The sequence below is a fragment of the Oncorhynchus gorbuscha genome, linkage group LG09 (assembly GCF_021184085.1).
Source record: "Oncorhynchus gorbuscha isolate QuinsamMale2020 ecotype Even-year linkage group LG09, OgorEven_v1.0, whole genome shotgun sequence".
NCBI classification, from domain to species: domain Eukaryota; kingdom Metazoa; phylum Chordata; class Actinopteri; order Salmoniformes; family Salmonidae; genus Oncorhynchus; species Oncorhynchus gorbuscha.
Window position 1 is genome coordinate 45,184,801 of NC_060181.1, and position 23,304 is coordinate 45,208,104.

Sequence of the window (23,304 nt, forward strand, 5' to 3'; positions counted from 1 at the left end):
GAAGCCACAGAAGAACTAAACAGACGGGATAAGGCATCAGGCTTGGTGTTTTTGCTACCCGGACGGTAAGAAATCACAAACTCGAAACGAGCGAAAAACAACGCCCAACGAGCTTGACGGGCATTAAGTCGTTTGGCAGAACGGATGTACTCAAGGTTCTTATGGTCTGTCCAAACGACAAAAGGAACGGTCGCCCCCTCCAACCACTGTCGCCATTCGCCTAGGGCTAAGCGGATGGCGAGCAGTTCGCGGTTACCCACATCATAGTTGCGTTCAGATGGCGACAGGCGATGAGAAAAATAAGCGCAAGGATGAACCTTATCGTCAGACTGGAAGCGCTGGGATAGAATGGCTCCCACGCCTACCTCTGAAGCGTCAACCTCGACAATGAATTTTCTAGTGACGTCAGGAGTAACGAGGATAGGAGCGGACGTAAAACGTTCTTTTAGAAGATCAAAAGCTCCCTGGGCGGAACCGGACCACTTAAAACACATCTTGACAGAAGTAAGAGCTGTGAGAGGGCAGCAACTTGACCGAAATTACGAATGAAACGCCGATAGAAATTAGCGAAACCTAGAAAGCGCTGCAACTCGACACGTGACCTTGGAACGGGCCAATCACTGACAGCTTGGACCTTAGCGGAATCCATCTGAATGCCTTCAGCGGAAATAACGGAACCGAGAAAAGTAACGGAGGAGACATGAAAAGAGCACTTCTCAGCCTTCACGTAGAGACAATTCTCTCTAAAAGGCGCTGTAGAACACGTCGAACGTGCTGAACATGAATCTCGAGTGACGGTGAAAAAATCAGGATATCGTCAAGATAGACAAAAACAAAGATGTTCAGCATGTCTCTCAGAACATCATTAACTAATGCCTGAAAAACAGCTGGCGCATTGGCGAGACCAAACGGCAGAACCCGGTACTCAAAATGCCCTAACGGAGTGTTAAACGCCGTTTTCCACTCGTCCCCCTCTCTGATGCGCACGAGATGGTAAGCGTTACGAAGGTCCAACTTAGTAAAGCACCTGGCTCCCTGCAGAATCTCGAAGGCTGATGACATAAGGGGAAGCGGATAACGATTCTTAACCGTTATGTCATTCAGCCCTCGATAATCCACGCAGGGGCGCAGAGTACCGTCCTTTTTCTTAACAAAAAGAACCCCGCCCCGGCCGGAGAGGAAGAAGGCACTATGGTACCGGCGTCAAGAGACACAGATAAATAATCCTCGAGAGCCTTACGTTCGGGAGCGGACAGAGAGTATAGTCTACCCCGAGGAGGAGTGGTCCCCGGAAGGAGATCAATACTACAATCATACGACCGGTGAGGAGGAAGGGAGTTGGCTCGGGACCGACTGAAGACCGTGCGCAGATCATGATATTCCTCCGGCACTCCTGTCAAATCGCCAGGTTCCTCCTGAGAAGTGGGGACAGAAGAAATGGGAGGGATGGCAGACATTAAACACTTCACATGACAAGAAACGTTCCAGGATAGGATAGAATTACTAGACCAATTAATAGAAGGATTATGACATACTAGCCAGGGATGACCCAAAACAACAGGTGTAAAAGGTGAACGAAAAATCAAAAAAGAAATAGTCTCACTGTGGTTACCAGATACTGTGAGGGTTAATGGTAGTGTCTCAAATCTGATACTGGGAAGATGACTACCATCTAAGGCGAACATGGGCGTAGGCTTGTCTAACTGTCTGAAAGGAATGTCATGTTTCCGAGCCCATGCTTCGTCCATGAAACAACCCTCAGCCCCAGAGTCAATCAAGGCACTGCATGTAGCACCGAACCGGTCCAGCGTAGATGGACCGACATAGTAGTACAGGATCTAGATGAAGAGACCTGAGTAGTAGCGCTCACCAGTAGCCCTCCGCTTACTGATGAGCTCTGGCCTTTACTGGACATGAATTGACAAAATGTCCATCAAATCCGCAATAGAGGCACAGGCGGTTGGTGATCCTCCGTTCCCTCTCCTTAGTCGAGATGCGAATACCTCCCAGCTGCATGGGCTCAGTCTCTGAGCCAGAGGAGGGAGATGGTTGCGATGCGGAGCAGGGAAACACCGTTGACGCGAGCTCTCTTCCACGAGCTTGGTGACGAAGATCTACCCGTCGTTCTATGCGGATGGCGAGAGCAATCAAGGAGTCCACACTGGAAGGAACCTCCCGAGAGAGAATCTCATCTTTGACCACTGCGTGGAGTCCCTCCAGAAAACGAGCGAGCAGCGCCGGCTCGTTCCAGTCACTAGAGGCAGCAAGAGTGCGAAACTCTATAGAGTAATCCGTTATGGATCGATCACCTTGGCATAGGGAAGCCAGGGCCCTAGAAGCCTCCCTACCAAAAACTGAACGGTCAAAAACCCGAATCATCTCCTCTTTAAAGTTCTGGTAATTGTTTGAACAATCAGCCCTTGCCTCCCAGATAGCTGTGCCCCACTCTCGAGCCCGGCCAGTAAGGAGTGAAATGACGTAAGCAACCCGAGCTCTCTCTCTAGAGTATGTGTTGGGTTGGAGAGAGAACACAATATCACACTGGGTGAGAAAGGAGCGGCACTCCGTGGGCTGCCCGGAGTAGCAAGGTGGGTTATTAACCCTAGGTTCCGGAGGCTCGGCAGGCCAGGAAGTAACAGGTGGCACGAGACGAAGACTCTGGAACTGTCCAGAGAGGTCGGAAACCTGAGCGGCCAGGTTCTCCACGGCATGGCGAGCAGCAGACAATTCCTGCTCGTGTCTGCCGAGCATGGCTCCTTGGATCTCGACGGCAGTGTTACGAGCGTCTGTAGTCGCTGGGTCCATTCTTTGGTCGGATCCTTCTGTTATGCAGGTGAATGAGGACCCAAAAGCGACTTGGCGAAAACAGAGTCTTTAATCCAGTAAAGTAAATCTACAATCATAAAGCATAATTCCACTCGTAATGACGAGAACAGACTGGAGACTCGATCATGAACTGCAGGTTGCCTCGGGAAGGCACTTGAACGTAGCAGACTCAGACACCTGCTCACCACGCAGCATCTGAGGGAAACACGACACGACAGGGCGATACACAGACACAGCACGGTGAACAATAGACAAGGATCCGACAGGGCAGAAACGGAAAACAAGGGGAGAAATAGGGACTCTAATCAGGGAAAAAGATAGGGAACAGGTGTGGGAAGACTAAATGATTGATTAGGGGAATAGGAACAGCTGGGAGCAGGAACGGAACGATAGAGAGAAGAGAGAGAGGAAGGGAGAGAGAAAAAGGGGAATGAACCTAAAAAGACCAGCAGGGGGAAAACGAACAGAGGGAAAAGCAAAATGACAAGACAATAAGACAAAACATGACAGTAAACTGGTCTATCTCCACAACACAACCTTGCTCGTCTTTAATAACTAGAATAATAGCTCTGGGTGACCCATCATCTCCAGACTGGAACACATAATCACAGACAGATAAAGTATATAAATGAGAGAACCATGTACAGTATATGCTTTACTGTGGACGTTCACACATACAGCAATGCACGGACGCACGCACACACACAACAATGCCTGGATCTTAATTTTACACACAAATAAACTCACAAACAGTCATGAGCACAGACTATTCATACCCATACTATCAGAGGGTCCCTGATTAAAGCTCAAGTTGGGGCAGGGAAAGGGACGAATGCAACACTTTTACAGTACATACAGAAACGCACACCCATTCACGGAAAATCAAAGAGAATATTTATAATATTTATAAAAATATCAGTGGTTCCCATATAAACAAACAATACATTTCTGAGACAGAATTTAGACCCCTTTACTTTTTCCACATTTTGTTACGTTACCAATTTATAAAAAAAAACATGCAATTGTGACAAAGCAAAAACACTTTTTTTGTAAATGTATTAAAAATAAAAAACTGAACTATCTTATTTACATAAGTATTCAGACCCTTTGCTATGAGACTCGAAATTGAGAGCAGGTGCATCTTTGTTTCCATTGATCGTCCTTGAGATGTTTCATCTGTGGTAAATTCAATTGATTGAACATGATTTGGAAAGGCACACACCTGTCTGTATAAGGTCCCACAGTGTACAGTACATGTCAGAGCAAAGACCATGCCATGAGGTCGCAGGAATTGTCCATAGTGCTCCGAGACAGGATTCTGTTAAGGCACAGATCTGGGGAAGGGTACCAAAAAATGTCTGCAGCATTGACGGTCCCCAAGAACACAGTGGACACCATCATTCTAAAACGGAAGAAGTTTGGAACCACCAAGACTAGGGGGGGGAGTACCGTCACGCCTGCTCCGCTCTCCCTCTTTGGCGCCTGAGGGCGCACACCAGTCACCACTGTTCGCTGCTCTGGCCCCCCAATGGTGGAACAAACTCCCTCACGACGCCAGGACAGCGGAGTCAATCACCACCTTCCGGGGACACCTGAAACCCCACCTCTTTAAGGAATACCTAGGATAGGATAAAGTAATCCTTCTCACCCCCCCCCCCCTCAAAAGATTTAGATGCACTATTGTAAAGTGGCTGTTCCACTGGATGTCATAAGGTGAATGCACCAATTTGTAAGTCGCTCTGGATAAGAGCGTCTGCTAAATGACCTAAATGTAAATGTAAATGTAAATGTAAATGTAAATTATGTGCATCAGCGCTCATTGGACTCACCTGGATTCCTTCACGTTTTGATTGCCTACCCTATATCTGTCTGTTTCATCCCCGTGTCAGCATTATTGTTGTTTTCGTTTCCCCTGTCCAAATGTTGTCCGTATTCTGTTCGTATCCGTGGTTATTGTCCACTCCCTGTACCTGCTTCTCGTCTCCAGTGTCGATTCTTACAGAATTCCTTCTTTTCACTCTGTCATTTATGTTAGTATTGTGGAATAACTACAATGTTGTTGATCCATCCTCACCTATCTCCTATCACTGCCATTAAACTCTGTAACTGTTTTAAAATCACCATTGGCCTCATGATGAAATCCTTGAGTGGTTTCCTTCTTCTCTGGCAACTGAGTTATGAAGGGTGCCTGTATATTTGTAGTAACTGGATATGTATTGATACACCAGCCAAAGTGTAAATAATAATTGCACCATGCTCAAAGGGATTCAATGTCTGTTTTATTTTTACGTGTTTTTTTATCCATTTACCAATAAGTATCCTACTTTGTGAACCAATGCAAAACCTCCTTGGCTTTGTGGTTGAATCTGTGCTTGAAATTCACTGTTCGACTGCGCGACCTTACAGATAATTGAATGTGTGGGGTACAGAGAAGGGGTAGTAATTTAAAGATCATGTTAAACACTATTATAGCATACAGAGTGAGTCCATGCAACTTATTATGTGACTTGTTAAGCACATTTCTACTCCTGAACTTATTTAGGCTTACCATAAGAAAAGGCTTGACAAGACATTTCAGCCTTTAATTTCTAATTCATTTGTATACATTTCTTAAACATAACTCCACTTTGACATTATGGGGTATTGTGGGTAGATCAGAAAATGTAAATGTAATCCATTTTAAATTCAGGGTGTAACGCAACTAAATGTGGAAAAAGTAAAGGGGATTTGTCACGTTCTGACCTTAGTTCCTTTGTTTTTGTCTTTGTTTTAGTATGGTCAGGGCGTGAGTTGGGGTGGGAGCCAAATAGTGTCCCCCTCAACGTCACAATGGGATTTGATGAGCCACCAGAGCCGCCAGTCTGTCCTGAGCCGCCAGAGCCACCAGCCAGCCAGGAGCCGCCAGAGCCGTCAGTCAGCCAGGCGATACCAGAATCACCCTTCTCCCGCCTGTCCGGCGTGCCGGAGTCGTCCTTCACTCCGGCCCTGCCGGAGTCTCCCGCCTGTCCGGAGCTGCCGAAATCTCCCGTCCGTCCGTCCGCTGCCGGAATCTCCCGTCCATTCGGGTCCCCAGTCCAAGGTCGGCGGCGAGAGTCGCCGCTCTAAAGAGGCCACGTAGGTGGGCTAAGAGGCGGACAAAAACTGTGGGGACCACGTCCCGCGCCAGAGCATCCACCGCGGACAGACGCCCACCCAGACCCTCCCCTATAGCTTCAGGTTTTGCGGCCGGATTCCGCACCTTTGAGGGGGGGGGGGGTACTGTCACGTTCTGACCTTAGTTCCTTGTTTTTGTCTTTGTTTTAGTATGGTCAGGGCGTGAGTTGGGGTGGGCAGTCTATGTTTGTTTTTCTATGTTGGTTTTTGAGTTCGGCCTAGCATGGTTCTCAATGAGAGGCAGCTGTCAATTGTTGTCCCTGATTGAGAATCATACTTAGGTAGACTTTTTCCACCTGTGTTTTGTGGGTGTTTATTTGCTGTCTTTGTGTTATTTGTGTATGTCACCAGACAGGACTGTTTCGTTCATTTTGTTATTTTTGTATTGATTTAGTGTTTTATTTAATTAAAATTATGAACACTTACCACGCTGCGCTTTGGTCCTCCTCTCTATCTCCAGACGACATCCGTTACAGGATTGAATACTTTCAGAAGGCACTGTATGTTCAAAATGTGTGAAATTCTATGAGTAATAATTAAATATATTTTTTAGATTTAATTGTTTTTCCATTGTGAATCCCATTGTGAATTTGTGTAACATACACAGGCTATATAATATAATGTAACCCAGGGGCACAACTTTCACTGGGGACGGGGGCTTATCATGACAAATAGTGTCCCCCTCAACGTCACAATGGGATTCGATGAGTTCTAGCTTCTGTTGCTAGGGCTGTTGCGAGAACTTGCTACATTCTGACCGGAACGTAATGAACCAAAGCGTCCGTTGCTATGCTGGTTGCTTGGCTCTATTTGACCTCGTATCGGTCGCAAAGGAAGGAGGATGCAGGCAGTTCTAGTTCTATTTCACAACAAAATCGCTCGCTCAGTCCACGCAAAATTATTACCTCAGAATTTCTCTCCAAGGACGGTGTTTTTAACGATGACAACCTGCTGACTACTTGCTGCTTCAGAGGACCGAAAAGACTGGAAAGAGAACACTTTCTTTACCGTATATTTGTCATTATACAAGTACAAATAGGAATAAATAATTTAAGATGTTTTTAGATTCACGTTACTGTATTTATATACCTCAGCCTGCCTAGTAAGCTAGCCAGCTGGCTAGCCTGACAGTTTTATTTAGCTAACGTTAGCTAGCTAGCAAGCAAGCTACTGTAACTGTTAATTGCAGCTTTCTGTTTGTATGTGACGTTAGCTTGCACTTTAATGGCATCCCTCGAGGAGATTTTATTTTATCTTTCTAACCAGGAGAAGTACTATGATGACACCACTGATCTCGACAAGAGGCGCAACATTCAGAGAAATTCACAATTCAGAGTAACTTTAAACAGTTAACTTCTATTAGATAACTGGACGGATTTAGCTATATATAACCATTTTTCAACAACCGTTTTCAATCTAACGTTAGCTAATTACTAACTATACATTTAGTTCAGTGGAGCGGAGGCTGCTGAGGAGAGGATGGCTCATAATATGGATTAAATGGAATGGTATCCAACGCGTGGTCTCCATGTGGTTGATGCCATACAATTGACTTCATTCCAGCCATTATTATGAGCTGCCCTCCCCTCAGCAGCCTCCACTGATATAGTTGTATGTCTGTCATATTGAGGTATCTAGCTACAAATTAAACCTGATCAATCAAATGGATAGGTGTAAGCAATTATGGTAATTACAAGTCCTTAACTAGGTGTCTTTGCTAGACAGACATGGGGGAGGATGAAAGTGAGAGACAGACAGACACAGAGCAAATGTACTTAGACTTGAGTATTTCAACAACTCTTCTTCCAACAAAAATCACATCTACCTACGGGGAAAGGATGGCCAGTCACACAAGAGGGTGATTTTTACTAAGGAGGAGAAGGAGGCCATGCTGACCGAGATGCATGCTGGCCATTTCAGAGGGAAGGGCATGATTGCCAAAATCAACCTATGCTTCTTCTGACGAGGAATTGTCAAGGATGTGTACAGCTGGGAAAGTGAAATAACCTTCTGTTTATTAATCACATTCTATTATATATGAAATATTATGATTTCAATTAATGTCATATTAGAGAGCACACAATGTTTCAATTTGTCACTTTTTGCATAAAGTTCAGTACCCTGTCTAGCCTGCCAGAAGTTTGAGAGGGTGAAGACTGTGGCGCCGGAGTTGAGGCTAATCAAAGTTGTTTCACCATGGCACATGATCTGTAAGTGTCCCAATTAAAATTTTGCCCTGATAAGTTGTTTTGTAATGATTGCGTTATTTGACCACAGCAAGTAAAAATTATAGTGTGTGTGTGTGTCCTTACAAATATGAAAATCTGCATATGGTATGACACAGATATGGGTAAGAATAAAGTAATCCAGGAATGGCAACAGCTGGTGTCTGACAGCGACTGATCACTACCAAGTGGGTGGAGGCAATACCCATTAAGCACGTACTCTTCAGTAAAAGAAGAGTACGTGCTTAACTATAATTTCTCTTCTGTAACCAATTAAAAAAGGTGCTTGGAACCAAAATGAGATTTTTGTTATGTATGATACCCATCAAGGATGAGACTAACAAGGCCACCTTCAAGACGATGGTGGACATCTTCAACACCTGCCCCCCAGGAGGTATCCCATCCACCAGAACCAGTGAGTTCAGGTCAGTTGGTGGGGGACCAGCTTGAGGTAGGCTATACCTTCCAAAAGTGATGAAAAGTACATATCTCCCATTTATAACACTGCACTAATCCATGAAATTTTCTCACAGTAATGTGTGTTTGCTTGTTTACTTCTTTGTATCCTACCCTGTTCCCTTTAACTCTGCTCCTGTTCTCCAGGAACTAGGGGTTCTGCCCAACACCCAGACATGGATCCAACTGATGTCATCCATTACCAACCACCCTCCAACTTTTCATTACATAATCTACAGCTACTGTTCTCATTATCTGCTAAGAAAGTTTTCTTGCTCTCATACCAGGCACATAATATGTGAGATAACTAAAAACACTGCACTGCAAACACTCAGAACAAAGAGAGCAGCAGTGCCTGGACTTTGCAGTCTCTCTCTTCAAGCTCCCCTTCTGAGACTGGCTATCAAAGTTCATGTATTAAAATCTTAAATATTGCCAGTTTGGTTTTTACAGCTGTTTCACAAGGTGTTCATTATTGTAAGTTATCTTTTGTTTGTATTTATTTGCTCCACATTCATTGTTGTATCCAAGGACCTACAATAGATACATATATATTCAACCACAAGGGTGTACTAATGAGCTACGCGAGATAGAAAACAAATAATCATAAAAGGACTACTGAAATTAGATTACAATAGATACATATATAAAACAAGGTGACCAGAAACATGACCGAATACAAACAGTGTAGCTATTCCCTCCGCAAGGCAATTAAACAAGCTAAGCCAACATGAGTAAAACATTTAAACGTGTTAACCCTCGCAAGGCTGCCATCCCATACAACATCACTAGCCGCGTCCTCAGAGCATGCGCAGACAAGCTGGCTGATGTGTTTACGGACATATTCAGTCAATCCTTATCCCAGTCTGCTGTTCCCACATGCTTCAAGAGGGCCACCATTGTTCCTGTTCCCAAGAAAGCTAAGGTAACTGAGCTAAATGACTATCGCCCCGTAGTACTCACTTCTGTCATCATGAAGTGCTTTGAGAGACTAGTCAAGGACCATATTACCTCCACCCTACCTGACACCCTAGACCCACTCCAATTTGCTTACTGCCCCAATAGGTCCACAGATGAAGCAATAGCAGTCACACTGCACACTGCCCTAACCCATCCAGACAAGAGGAATACCTATGTAAGAATGCTGTTCATCGACTACAGCTCAGCATTTAACACCATAGTACCCTCCAAACTCGTCATCAAGCTCAAGACCCTGGGTCTCGTCCCCGCCCTGTGCAACTGGGTCCTGGACTTCCTGACGGGCTGCCCCCAGGTGGTAAGGGTAGGAAACAAAATATCCACCCCGCTGATCCTCAACAGTGGGACCCAACAAGGGTACGTTCACAGCCCTCTCCTGTACTCCCTGTTCACCCATGACTGCATGGCCATGCACGCCTCCAACTTAATCATCAAGTTTGCAGACAACACTACAATGGTAGGCTTGATTACCAACAACGACGAGGCGGCCTACAGGGAGGAGGTGAGGGCCCTCGGAGTGTGGTGTCAGGAAAATAACTTCACACTCAATGTCAACAAAACAAAGGAGATGATCATGGACTTCAGGGAACAGCAGAGGGAGCAGCCCCCTATCCACATCGATGGGACAGTAGTGGAGAAGGTGGAAAGTTTTAACTTCCTCGGCGTACACATCGCAGACAAACTGAATTGGTCCACCCACACAGACAGCGTGATGAATAAGGAACAGCAGCGCTACTTCAATCTCAGGAGGCTGATGAAATTTGAGTGTTTTTGGCTTGTCACCAAAACCACTCATCAAAGACAACAACCACCCGAGCCACTGCCTGTTCACCCCGCTATCCAGAAGGCGAGGTCAGTACAGGTGCATCAAAGCTGGGACCGAGAGACTGAAAAACAGCTTCTGTCTCAAGGCCATCAGACTGTTAAACAACCATCACTAACATTGAGTGGCTGTTGCCAACATACTGACTCAAATCTCTAGCCACTTTAATAATAACAAATGGGATGTAATAAATGTATCACTAGCCACTTTAAACAATGCCACTTTATATAATGTTTACATACCCTACATTACTCATCTCATATGTACATACTTTACTCTATACCATCTACTGCATCTTGCCTATGCCGTTCGGCCATCGCTCATCCATATATTTTTATGTACATATTCTTATTCATTCCTTTACACTTGTGTGTATAAGGTAGTTGTTGTAAAATAGTTAGACTACTTGTTAGATATTACTGCGTGGTTGGAACTAGAAGCACATGCATTTCACTACACTCGCATTAACATCTGCTAACCATGTGTATGTGACAAATAACATTTGATTTGAGATTATTTCAGTGTAGATAAGGGAAGGGCAGGTTAAACTAAAAACATGACAGCTAGACAAGCCAGTGTATGAATCAAATGGATTCGCATATGAATGGATTAGAAATTAGCTGACTTCTTGAACTGTAAGGTAAGTAACTTTAATGTGTCAAGCAGATTACATGTTTTCAGTATCATTTCCGAAACGTTTAAGATTCATGTAATGTTAACAAGGTACCCAAAAGTAGTTCCAATTAATGTTTTAATTTTACTAGCTAAACAAAACTTGTTTATACAGCGGAAATCAGCCTTGTTTGCATAGCGATGATAAAATAACATCATTTAGGCCGTCATGATTTTCAAAATTCTAATCATTAGGTCGTCACAGCGTTGATATAGCAACGGACGCTAATAGTTTATCGAATCTCATTGTGACGTAGAGGAAAACACTATTTGGCCGGGGGACATTATTTGGCATGACACCCCCCATTCTGAAATTGGGTTTTTGTCCCTCCTATTTTATCATAGGTTGTGATACAAAACCAGACCCCTGCATGCTTTAGGACCACGCGGACGCCTCGGAGCGGCCAGGTAGGCTGTTTGGAGTGTTTATTAGACTGTATACATTTTTTTGTTATGTCCCCCAATTTCTAAAACCAAGGTTGCACCGGACCTAACCACATCAGTGCATTTGTTACGATAATAATCTATATACATGTACAGGGGCCTCATTTATCAATATTGTATAGAAATGATTCTAAAATACTACTTAAACTTAATTTAGAATGCTCCAGTGCATAAAAAGTGTGATTTATCAAACAATATAAGCACACCTGTTGGAAATAAACATTGATAAATACCAATTCTTCTCAGCCTCAATACTCGGTGCAAGACCTTGGCTATTTACGTTTCGAAATTCCCCTAATGAATCATATATGGTCAAAATCATTCATTTAAAGCGCGTGGGGAATTTAAGGTCGCAACTCAAAACTGCTAAGAGGGAAAAAAAGACTGAAATAGAAGTGCCAGTGTCAGAGATTGAGTACAACCAAAAGCATGTATTTGGCTCAAGCAATTAAAAACAACGCCTCAAAGAGAGGACATGAGGTAGTTGCTTTAAGACAAATGAGTAGGCAACAGTCACCGATAAACCATCTATCCTCAACAGCTCCCTCCTGTAGGCATATATGCCAACATTGCTGTTCTGCAGAATGAACAAATCCTGCGTGTACCACCTGGCTACCACGATACATCGCATTATTTTAATCTCGTTTTGAATATTCGTTGACTTCAAATGCCTGTATTCAATAGAGACGCTATGCTTACTTGCCTCATGTCATGAATATGCATAGACAAATCGAGGCAATTTGGATATTAAGTGTGTTTTCTCCCACAAAGTCTCAACTAGCAGTGATTGCCAAATCCGTATAATCCAGTGTCACGTGATGTAGGTCAAGAGTTCACACAAAGTCTTCATTTCATTGGACACTGGGTAAGGAACGGTTGAAGCTAACTAGCTAGCTACGTATAAATGTTTACATTGATTTTTGCCTTGGATTTGAGTGTGCAATCCCAAATTATATAAATAAATCTGCATGAAAACCTAGTGCAACAATATAGCTAATGATATTTTATATTTTTTGGGGGAAAATGTCTGCTTTTGTTCCAGTTTGAAATCCCCCCCCCCCGTTGTCTGCATTGCCTGGCTAAATATATAACGTTATTTGCTTTCTTATATTTGTTGTTTTTCTGTGTGGTTATCAATACATTTTTCTGTTCTGTAAAACGTATCTAGTGGCAAAGGCTAAGCCCGCCAGCCTTCCTTCCTAACTAGTTAGCGTGCTAAATAATCATTCATCAAGTTCCTCAATCATTTGATCCACGGCGCATTTTGTTGGTTGTTGCTCGCTACGTTACCTAATTAACGTTAGTTATCGAAACATACACACAGGTTCACATTGTCTTGCTATTATTTGCCAATTAACGTGAGAAAAATAAGACAATGCTGCAAATAGGAATTCATTCCCACATCCGATGATGCCTGTATTTGTGTTACAGCCCGATGATGTAAACTTGTGTTTGCATTGCTGGGTGGATTCAGACGTCGATGGAGTTGGGTAATGTTATGTTGGACATAGAGCAGGTCGTTTTGGGGGAAGAGGTGATGACCAGTGCCACAGCGTCCACCATCAAGCCACAGACTGTTCCTGCTATCCAACCCTGTAAGCACACATTTGTGTATATCTTTTATATTTTTCCTCCCTCACCTTTATTTAACCAGGTAGGCCAGTTGAGAACAAGTTCTAATTTGCAACTGCGACCTGGCCAAGACTTGGTGGGAGAACACATGGGATAAACAAAAGTACAGTCAATAACACAATAGAAAAATCTATATACAGTGTGTGCAAATGGAGTAAGGAGGTCAGGCAATAAATAGGCCAATAGTAGCGAAGTAATTACAATTTAGCAAATTAACACTGGAGTGATAGATGTGCAGATGATGATGTCCAAGTAGAAATACTGGTGTGCAAAAAAAGTAAATAAATACAATATGGGGATGAGGTAGGTAGTTGGATGGGCTATTTACAGATGGGCTGTGTACAGCTGCAGCAATCGGTAAGCTGCTCGGATAGCTGATGCTTAAAGTTAGTGAGGGAGATATGTCTCCACCTTAAGCGATTTTTGCAAATCGTTCCAGGCATTGGCGGCAGAGAACTGTAAGGAAAGGAAATGAATTCTCGATTATTGTGGATTTATCGGTGGTGACAGTGTTTCCTAGCCTCAGTGCAGTGGGCAGCTGGGAGGAAGTGCTCTTGTTCTCCATGGACTTTACAGTGTCCCAGAACTCTTGGAGTTAGAGAAACAGGATGCACATTTCTGTTTTAAAAAGCTAGCCTTTGCTTTCCTAACTGACTGTGTGTATTAGTTAGTGAAAAGTTGCATATCGTGGGGACTATTCAATGCTAGAGCAGTCCGCCACAGGATGTTTTTGTGTTGGTCAAGGGCAGTCAGGTTTGGAGTGAACCAAGGTCTATATCTGTTCTTAGTTCTACATTTTTGAAAGGGGCAGGCTTATTTAAGATGGTGAGGAAATTACTTTTAAAGAACAACCAGGCTTCCTCTACTGACAGGATGAGGTCAATATCCTTCCAGGATACCCGGGCCAGGTCGATTTAAAGGCCTGCTCACAGAAGTGTTTTAGGGAGCGTTTGATTTTGATTTAAAATAGTTGTTTATGTGTTTGAATTTCCTCTCCTTTTATTGCAGATCAGCATGACAGCCTACAGTGTTTTCAATGCTTCATTACGTTTTGTAATGCCAAGGCCAAGGAGAGGCACATGAGGAAGAACCATCGTGAGGAATACAAGCAGTCGCTCCAACAGGTACGGAATGGATAAAAGAAATTCAAGATGCATTGCAGGAGTAGGGTGAAATTGTCCCTAGATGCTGATCTTGGGCAATTTAAGATTTTCTTTAGTAATGCTTAAGTTTAGAATTCAATCAAATTTCAATCAAATGTATTTATAAAGCCCTTCTTACAGCTTTTGTCACATAGTGCTGTACAGAAACCCAGCATAAAACCCCAAACAGCAAGCAATGCAGGTGTAGAAACACGGTGGCTAGGATAAGCTCCATAGAAAGGCCAGAACCTAGGAAGAAACCTAGAGAGGAACCAGGCTATGAGGGGTGGCCAGTCCTCTTCTGGCTGTGCCAGGTGGAGATTAACAGAACATGGCCAAGATGGTGGAACATGGTTCATAGATGACCAGCAGGGTCAAATAACAGTTGGGGAGGGCAGGGGGGCTGATTGTACCTATGGGAAACTTCACTCCGGAGCTGCAAAGCACACAGCTTAGCAGCAGGATGCTGTAGCCCTGTATGCACATAATATATAATGATGTACATGACTTCTAACACTTAATTGCTGTTTTGTGTTATTTGGCAGACCGATACGCTGTTCACCTGTTATGTGTGCGATCGTACCTACTCCTCCTCTGAGGAGCTGACACAGCACCAGACCTCACACAGACTGGAAGACAAGCCCTTCCGCTGCCCCCACTGCCAGGGAAGCTTCCGGACCTTCTCTGAGGTGAGACAACGGTCTTTCAATGAAAGTTGTAAGGTCTTTTGTCTCTAATGACTTTTAGTCGTGTGAAAGGACCACAGTAATCTTGGTTAACCCAGAACTAAAATCGTTCCAAATTTGGTCAGACGCTCGATTAGGTTTTGGGGGTAAACGTGTAAGAAGTTGAGATTTCCAGTTTGCGACATCTCCACCCTCGCAAAAGGACACTCTTAGCCAAAGCCCTACCTTCTGATATTTTCACCTGTGTTTATCATCCGTTGAAGCAAAGTCGTTTAACCCTTTATACCCGTACTCGGGTTGAAAATGGCAGATTTGGGCACTGATTAGCTATAAATGACATCAGAGCTCAGGCTCTGCGCTTCATTTACAGTGCTGTATGGCTTTTGACTGACAGCTTTTCTGAACATCAGCACCGCACGCGGCAAGAAGTTGCCCCCGTCCTTCCTGCTAATTGGGTAACTTTTGCAGATTTGTGTTGTTGTTTGAGGGAATTCTGTAAATATGAAGAAGACTCAATGTATTTTGAAAGATGAGACCTTGAAGATTAAAATAAATACCACTTTGATGTCATACAAGCAGGCCAAACACCTTTGAGTCCAAATGTGCATATCACATTTCCATATCACAATACTCATGTCATATACAGTGTCAATGTTTGTAATCACTGTTTTATGTACAGTTACAAGATGACATGGTTTCAACCTGAGTTGTTCTGAACAGAAGGAGCCTATCTTTGTCTATTGTGAAGAAAATTCACTGCAGAACATGCATCTGAAGGCACTCATGACTCCTTTCTATGCGTACCAAAATTCTGATCTGTTTCGCTGAATTGCCAGACACATATTTTATAACTTAGGGGGCAGGTAGCCTAGTGGTTAGAGCGTTGGGCCAGTAACTGAAATGTTGCTGGATCGAATCCCCGAGCTGACAAGGTAAAAATCTGTTGTTCTTCCCCTGAATAAGACAGTTAACCCACTGTTCCCTGTTAGGCCGTCATTGTAAATAAGAATTTGTTCTTTACTGACTTGCCTAGTTAAATAAAGGTTACATAAAAAATACATGTTGGAAATAAAACAAGCTTTCAAATGATTTAAAATGGGCCATTTTTGGATTGTTTAAACAACAGTAATTGTGCGATGGTGGGGATTCAGGGCTGTTCCAAACAACTACAAGTGTGCTCAGCTCAATAAAGCACCTTATATTTGAAGACTCTTCTTTAGCCTTGTGCACACTGCAGGCCAAATATGCTCAAATAAGTTTTGTTTTTCAAATTCCGTTTTGGAATACTGACTGTCCAAACAGGAAGTTACAAGTGACTAAATCAGACATATGTGTTCAGACATCAGTCATTTTCTGTCATGGCTCTGCTTGTCCATAGTAACAACCGGTGTATGTATGTACAGTGGTGTAGGCTGATTGGTGGTGGTGCTCGTGCTTCCTATCACTCAGAAGTTATGTAGCAATAATGCCTGCCATGGAACTTTTCCCGGTTGCTTTGAATGTTCAAAATCATAGTGTAAGAAGACTTTTTAAAGCCTCAAATTATAAGATGATCCAACTTTCAAAAGGAGTAATTTTTGGCTAGTCACAGCAGTCAGCTATAGCTAGGTAGCTGTTTAGCTTTCTAGCACATTCACTCATTTTGTTTGTAAACAATTAACAAGCTAGTTAGCTACAACCTCCATGTTCTTGTCAAACGCAATAGAGAGGGCAAATAACAGTTTGAAAAACCACCTGAGGGCAAAAAAAATCAGATTTGACCGTTCAGTCACAAGTCGCATGGCCAGGTATCGGATTTGTATCTGACTTCAATGTGGCCTTTGGCTGTTCACACTACAGGAAAAATAACAGATTTGAATCGGATATGCAAAAAAATAGGATTTGAGTCTCTTCAAACTGCTTGAAATGACTTAGGAACTGTGCACGTGGCCACTTGTAGACTGCAGTTATTACTCTGTCAAACCATTGTAAAAAAAACAAATAAATAAAAACATATTGCACCTACCCCACGTTTTTCAGAAATATTCTTATGTTACTGAATATATCCAGAGTGTTTTCAGATTTTGTTATTAACAAATGCAGTGAAAAGTACAGTAAATGTAAACTGCACAAAAATCAGGTGTAATGTTTGGATTCAGTCTTGAATTGTTATCAGCTTTGGTCGAATAATTTCCCCATAACTTTTTATTTCTTCTGTAAGAAACATTTCAATTTAGCCCTGTCCATATAGGCCAATTCCCATGAGTATCAGAGTTAAGCACTGCCTTTGCCCAATCCTGATGTGTCCAAATTACTAGTGACAAAAACACAAGACCCAGAATGTATTAATGCTTCTTATTATCTTACGCATCCCATAGAATGCAGACAGATCTATGGTACCAGTTATGTTTACATAGTCTGTCCATGAGATATTAGGACCCCAGCAATATTAGCTGTGGTCATGGCATCAGCTAATGGGAATCCCAATAAAGATAAAGAACCGGGGGGCTAGGCAGGTGTTGTGTAGTGCATCTGCCTTCTGTTGTCCATTGGTGCCTTGGTCCCCATGTTTGTTTCCTCAAGATGCCCTAAGCCTCTTACAATTTTGTTTCTGTCTCTCATAGTTGACAGTCCACCGGCGACAGCTGTGCAAGAAGTGGCAGTGTGTGTGCAAGGAATGTGGCATGGTATTCCGGGGCCGAAACCAGTTACGCACCCACCGCCTCACCCAGCACCCCCAGCCACTGGAAGAGGAGGATGATGACACCAAGACTCACCGTTGTGGCAAGTGTGGCCGCGGGTTTGAGGCGGAGGTGGATCTTGTGCTGCATCAGGAGAACTTTGCGGGTGATCAGCATTGCGATGCAAATGTCCCGGCCAAAAAACGTGGCCGACCTCCCAAGAAAGTGTCTAAGGCAGCAAACGGAGAGAAGAGTGGTGAAGCTGAGGAGGGGGGAGAGGAGTCTGTGGCAAAAAGAGGGAAAGGACCGGGGGGGACCCCCTAAGGAGGAGCTCCAAATTCCCTGTCCTGAAGCTGAGTGTGACCTCACCTTCTCCTCTGTTGCCCTTCTCCGGGCCCACAAGAAGGAGAAGCATGGGCGGCCGCCTCAACCTCGCAAGGCTCACCCCTGCTCTGAGTGTGAAGAGAGCTATGCCCGGCTGGAGCAGCTCAAAGCCCACATAGCCAGAGCTCACAGCTCTGGTCGACACAACTGCCCCACCTGCGGCAAGTGCTTTAGTCGGGAGAGCAACCTAAAGGCACACCAGAAGACACACACTGAGGGAGAAGAGGCAACAGACAAAGAAAAGAGATAATCTCGGGAAAGGGAATATCATCATGAAACATGTATGTAATGGTTTAGGGTTTTGAAAATATAATTTTGAGTAAAACAGGCCTTGATGTGGGTGGGTTTTTGTATGTTCAAGATGGGGGTTTGGAATATGTGACATACCATACACAAAAGCACTTGGATCATTAGATTGTTCCTGATTGGTCCCACCGTGGTTATTTTAAAGTGCTTTTAGAAAAACAACAAAATGTACTGTGTATAAAACTCTTTATACAGATGTGTACATAATTGTGAATTACAACTGCCCCCCCCAGAGTGGGAATCTATTTGTTTCCATATTGCCAACACCATTAAAAAAAATATAATTTTGTATTGATATTACGGATCTAGAGCTAGTCTAACGAGTTGCCTCAAATGTGAGAAGTTTTTGTAACTTATAGTATTGATTTTAGTAGGTAATCAATGGGTTTTATGGTGTACCATTCCACTCATAATTTAGTTTGTTCCTGTCAAGGCATCTTCTGATCATGTACATTTGTATTGGTCTGGAGAATCCATCGTTCCGTGAAGGATGTCATTGTTGTATTCAGGTGATATTGTACTTTTTTTCATCCACAATGAAATAGTAATGCATTAAACTAAGGAGTGATTTAAATTGCAGTCTGTAATCAATGTGAATTTAAGGTTATGGGAAATGTCACCCTGAAATTAATGGAAACTATAAGCACTGAATAAGATTGTATTGTGCTTATCTTTTCCATTCATTTGGGGTTGTTGTGTCAGAAGGAGCTAATGAGGAGGAAATCCAAAAAGAAAGGGGAAAAGATGAGGAGAGGTCAAGGAGGAAGAAAGACAAAAAAATAGAGAATAACAGCCTCAAAAGCAAACGCTTGTAGTGGAGAAGGGAGTAAGGATGAGAATAACACCTTGAACGAGCTAAAGCGTGAGCTGGAGATGATCCTGGCTAATTGGAGAGGAAATTGGTTAAGGAGGGATGGGTCAAGGCCAGCCTGGAGATGGAGAGGAGCAGCAAAGAAATAGGAGAAATAGGGATGATGCTGCTGAAGGAGATGGATGCTTTGGAGAAGTCACCATCCAAAAATACTTCCTGAATATTGGCAGGTGGTGAGTCAAATGAAAATGAGCATCATGGAGAAGGTGTGCAGAGAGAGGTGGAAAGACATCTTTTTTTTTTGGGGGGGGGGGGGTATTTTATATCATTGCTGTGCTCACTGCTTATGGTTGTCATTTAAAATAAGAATAAAGAAATATAAATGCAACATGTACCAATTTCAAAGATTTTACTGAGTTGCAGTTCATATGAGGAAATCAGTCAATTTAAATATATTAAATTGGCCCTAATCTTTGGATTTCACATTCCTGGGAATACAGATATGCATCTGTTGGTCACAGATATATAAAAAATGGGCCTCAGGTTCTTGTCATTGTAGTTTTGTGCATTCAAATTGACATTGATAAAATGCAATTGTGTTTGTTGTTCGTAGCTGATGCCTTGCCATACCATAACCCCACCGCCACCATGGGGCACTGTTCACGACGTTGACATCAGCAAACCGCTTACACAATGCCATACACTTCTGCGGTTGTGAGGCCGGTTGGATGTACTGCCAAATTTTCTAAAACTACGTAGGAGGTGGCTTATGTTAGAGAAATTAACATTACATTCTCTGGCAACAGCTCTGGTGGACATTCTTGCAGTTAGTATGCCAATTGCACGGTCCCCCAAAACTTAAGACATCTGTGTCACTGTGTTGTCTGACAAAACTGCACATTTTATAGTGACCTTTTATTGTCCCCAGCACAAGGTGCACCTGTGTAATGATAATGCTGTTTAATCATCTTGATATGTCATACACGTCAGGTGGATGGATTATCATGGCAAAGGAGAAATGGTCACCAACAGGGATGTAAACAAATGTGTGCAAAACATTTGAGAGAAATAAGCATTTTATGCATATGGTCCATTTCTGGGATCTTTTATTTTAGCTCATGAAACGAACACATTACATGTTGCGTTTATATATTTTTTCAGTGTATATACATACATATTATGGTCAAAAGGAGAGGAATAAGTGGGCAGAAGGGGAAAAAGGCTAAAAGTTACAAACATTTACTGTAAGTGGACTGAATAATAACATTTGTAGATATTATTTTACTATAATTTATGTTTATTTGATTTCATTTGAATTATTTTGTATAATATATAAAACACGAATAAAACAAGCTGTCTATCTATGTATGTACTCATTCACATTCACAGACGCTCAGAATGATGAAATATAACAAACTCGTTTTCCCATGATGCAACGGTATTTTCTTCCTATCTCGCGCCTTTCCATCTTGTTTTACCACAAATCAACAGCGTACCACCACCGTCTTCGTCGTTGTTGTTGTAGTAGTTGTAACAGCAGCAGCAGCAGCAGCAGCAAGTGAATAATGGCGGAATCGGGGGGGGGGTTAACATATCCTGCTAATGTGACTGGCTTTAACACTCCGGTCGTGGCCCGGTCTCGTTTCCCGGGCCGGCCATGGACATCTCGTATTCGGCTACGGTCTGAGAAACGTCCGCAGCGGGGACGATTGGACTCGGAAGGTGGAGAGGTAATCACTGGAGGCCCGAGGTCAATCAACATTGGACTAACGTTGTGCGAGGACCCGTCACTGCTACGCTTACTCGGGATTGCTGACAAACATAGGCGCCAGAGCGAGGCGGGTTTCTACTCAAGCGAGAGTGAGGTGAGTTTCCAAGCTGTTTCACAGCCCTTTCTGTAATATAGGTGATATTGAGAATCAAGTGTTCGCGATAACGTTCATACCTGGGCTGGTAAACGTTAGCTAGCTATGTAGCTTTATATCTAAATTAAACAATAACAATGTTGAAACTTCGACGCTTGCTAACGTTAGCTACCAATCCACTACTCCGTGGCAAGTTGACAAACTAGTAGGTAACATGGTGACAACATATCCATGGTTGACATTTACCAGGATCTTTGACAAGCGTTTATTTTAGATGGTGAAATTTGCGGTAGCAAACGCCACCGCAACTGGATACAAGCTTGTTGTCTGCTTGCCTGGAAACCCGGCGTTGAATTGTGTCTGGCAGAAATGAGTTTTAATCTGTAAAGTTTCTTCCCATGACACCTACAAGCCAGAATGTTGAATGCAATTACATTTTAGAGTACTAGTTGTCCGTGCGATTGGTCCTTTTGGTGGTAGTATTGTGAGACTATCCACAGGAAAGCATAATTAAATTAATTTAAAGCGCTGGTGGTGTGTTCAGATTTACAGTGCATTCGTAGTCAGACCCCTTGACTTTTCCACGTTTTGTTACGTTACAGCCTTATTCTAAAATCGATTCAATGGTTTTTGTTACCATCAATCTACACACAATGCCACATATTGACAAAGCATTCATAAGAGTGGTGAGAGAGACATAGCTGCATGTGAGCGCTCACATTTTTTAACATGTTTTTTTAGAAAAGGTTGGAGTTGGAGTTAGAAACTTAATTAACCGGCGAGATTAGTGCTACCAAGGTTTTCTTTTTCCAAGCATTACAGAGGGTGCTCTAGTAAACAAACGGCAGAGACCTGAGGACACCATCCAACCTGCAACTGAGTGAGTAGTGTTTGGTCTGATGCTATTTTGAAAGCAAAGAATAAAAATAAAGTACATTACAAGTATATATTTTACTTTATGGGGACTGAATGCTGAGTTAAGGCTGCCAGGCTTGCTAGGACAGACCAGATGCAACTTTAATTAGCACTGAGGTGTGAAGTGAAAGGTGTTGGTTGAGGCCTTTGAGCCCAACAAGTGGCAAGGAGTGTTTCAAGACTCTTTTGAAGCCCCCTCCTGCTCTTCAAAGACCACTGGCATTTAATACAAGAAATCTGCCATGAGAAATAAGAGCTTCTCCCAAGTGGGTGTGACACTTGCTCCCGTTGCCTGCTGCATTGCTACTTGGAATCCACCTGGTGATCTGTTCACTGTCTCCCCCTGTCTGGTACAGGTACCACCACCATACTCTCTCTCCCAAACTTTCGCTCACCTCCAGCACACACACACTTTTGGCACACACACACTTTTATTTACCCAACCATGGGACAGGCTGTTTGTTCCCTCACTTCTGATGCACATTTATACGTCATAAATCAGCACTGCAGAGCTCTTCCTTTCCTATGCCTTGATTGCATTACTGTTGATGATACCTGGAAATATGCATGTTCACCCTGGCCCATCTACTATCCCCAAATCAGAGCAGAAGTCAGAAATCTGCTTCACTGATTTCTGCTCTCAGAAAAGCCTGAGTTTTCTGCATTTTAACACCAAGGTTATTACCTGAAATGGATCAGTTGAAAGTGTGGTTTCACAGCTCCAATCCAGATGTGTTGGTCATTACTGAGACGTGGTTAAGGAAGAGTGTTTTGAATACTGATGTGAACCTTTCTGATTATAACCTTTTTCGACAAGAACGATCTTCCAAAGGTGGGGGGAGTCGCAATCTTTTACCAAGGATCACCTGTAGTGCTCGGTTGTCTCCACCAAGTCTGTCCCAAAACAATTTGATTTGCTGGTTTTAAGCATTAAGCGTTCAAATTGCTCTTTGTTGGCTGTGTGCTATCGTCCTCCATCAGGACTGGCCTGTACCTTACCTGCCCTAAGCTCTTTCCTGGCCCCTTACACACAGTCTGAAATTGTCCTGCTAGGTGACCTAAACTGGGACATGCTTAACCACCTGACGAAGTCGTAAAGCAATGGGACTCCCTAAATCTTTCTCAGATTATTACCAATCCCACAAGGTATGACTCCAAACACCCAGAAAAGGCTGCTCTCCTCGATGTTATCCTCACAAATAATCCTGACGGGTATCAGTCTGGTGTTTTCTATAATGACCTTAGTGATCACTGTTTTACAGCATGTGTTTGTAATAGCTGCTCAGTGAAACAACCTGTCTTCATTTGTCAGATGCTTGCTGAACA

The 23,304-nt window shown here is 43.2% G+C and overlaps 1 protein-coding gene, 1 long non-coding RNA gene and 1 pseudogene across 7 annotated transcripts in view; all 3 read left to right on the forward strand.

Annotated features, from left to right (window-relative positions):
• Nucleotides 1–6,709: 6,709 nt before the first annotated feature.
• On the forward strand, nucleotides 6,710–9,073 carry LOC124042841. The gene is made up of 3 exons (XR_006840212.1): nucleotides 6,710–8,189; nucleotides 8,535–8,655; nucleotides 8,808–9,073. It is a non-coding gene; the product is annotated as an uncharacterized LOC124042841 (long non-coding RNA).
• A 2,343-nt stretch (nucleotides 9,074–11,416) lies between these two features.
• Nucleotides 11,417–18,961, forward strand: LOC124043697 (annotated as a pseudogene). The gene is made up of 5 exons (XR_006840366.1): nucleotides 11,417–11,541; nucleotides 13,009–13,172; nucleotides 14,218–14,333; nucleotides 14,897–15,040; nucleotides 17,641–18,961. The product of XR_006840366.1 is annotated as a zinc finger protein 717-like (transcript).
• A 1,713-nt stretch (nucleotides 18,962–20,674) lies between these two features.
• The window catches only part of LOC124043698 (histone-lysine N-methyltransferase 2B-like), an 87,863-nt gene continuing 85,233 nt past the window's right edge, over nucleotides 20,675–23,304 (forward strand). For all 5 annotated transcript variants that reach the window (XR_006840368.1, XR_006840367.1, XR_006840369.1 and 2 more), the window contains exon 1: nucleotides 20,675–21,063. Coding sequence is in view for 2 of the 5 variants with exons in the window: in XM_046362563.1 (XP_046218519.1) it covers nucleotides 20,764–21,063 (300 nt within the window). In the remaining 3 variants the exon portion in view is untranslated. The remainder of the gene's footprint in view (nucleotides 21,064–23,304) is intronic.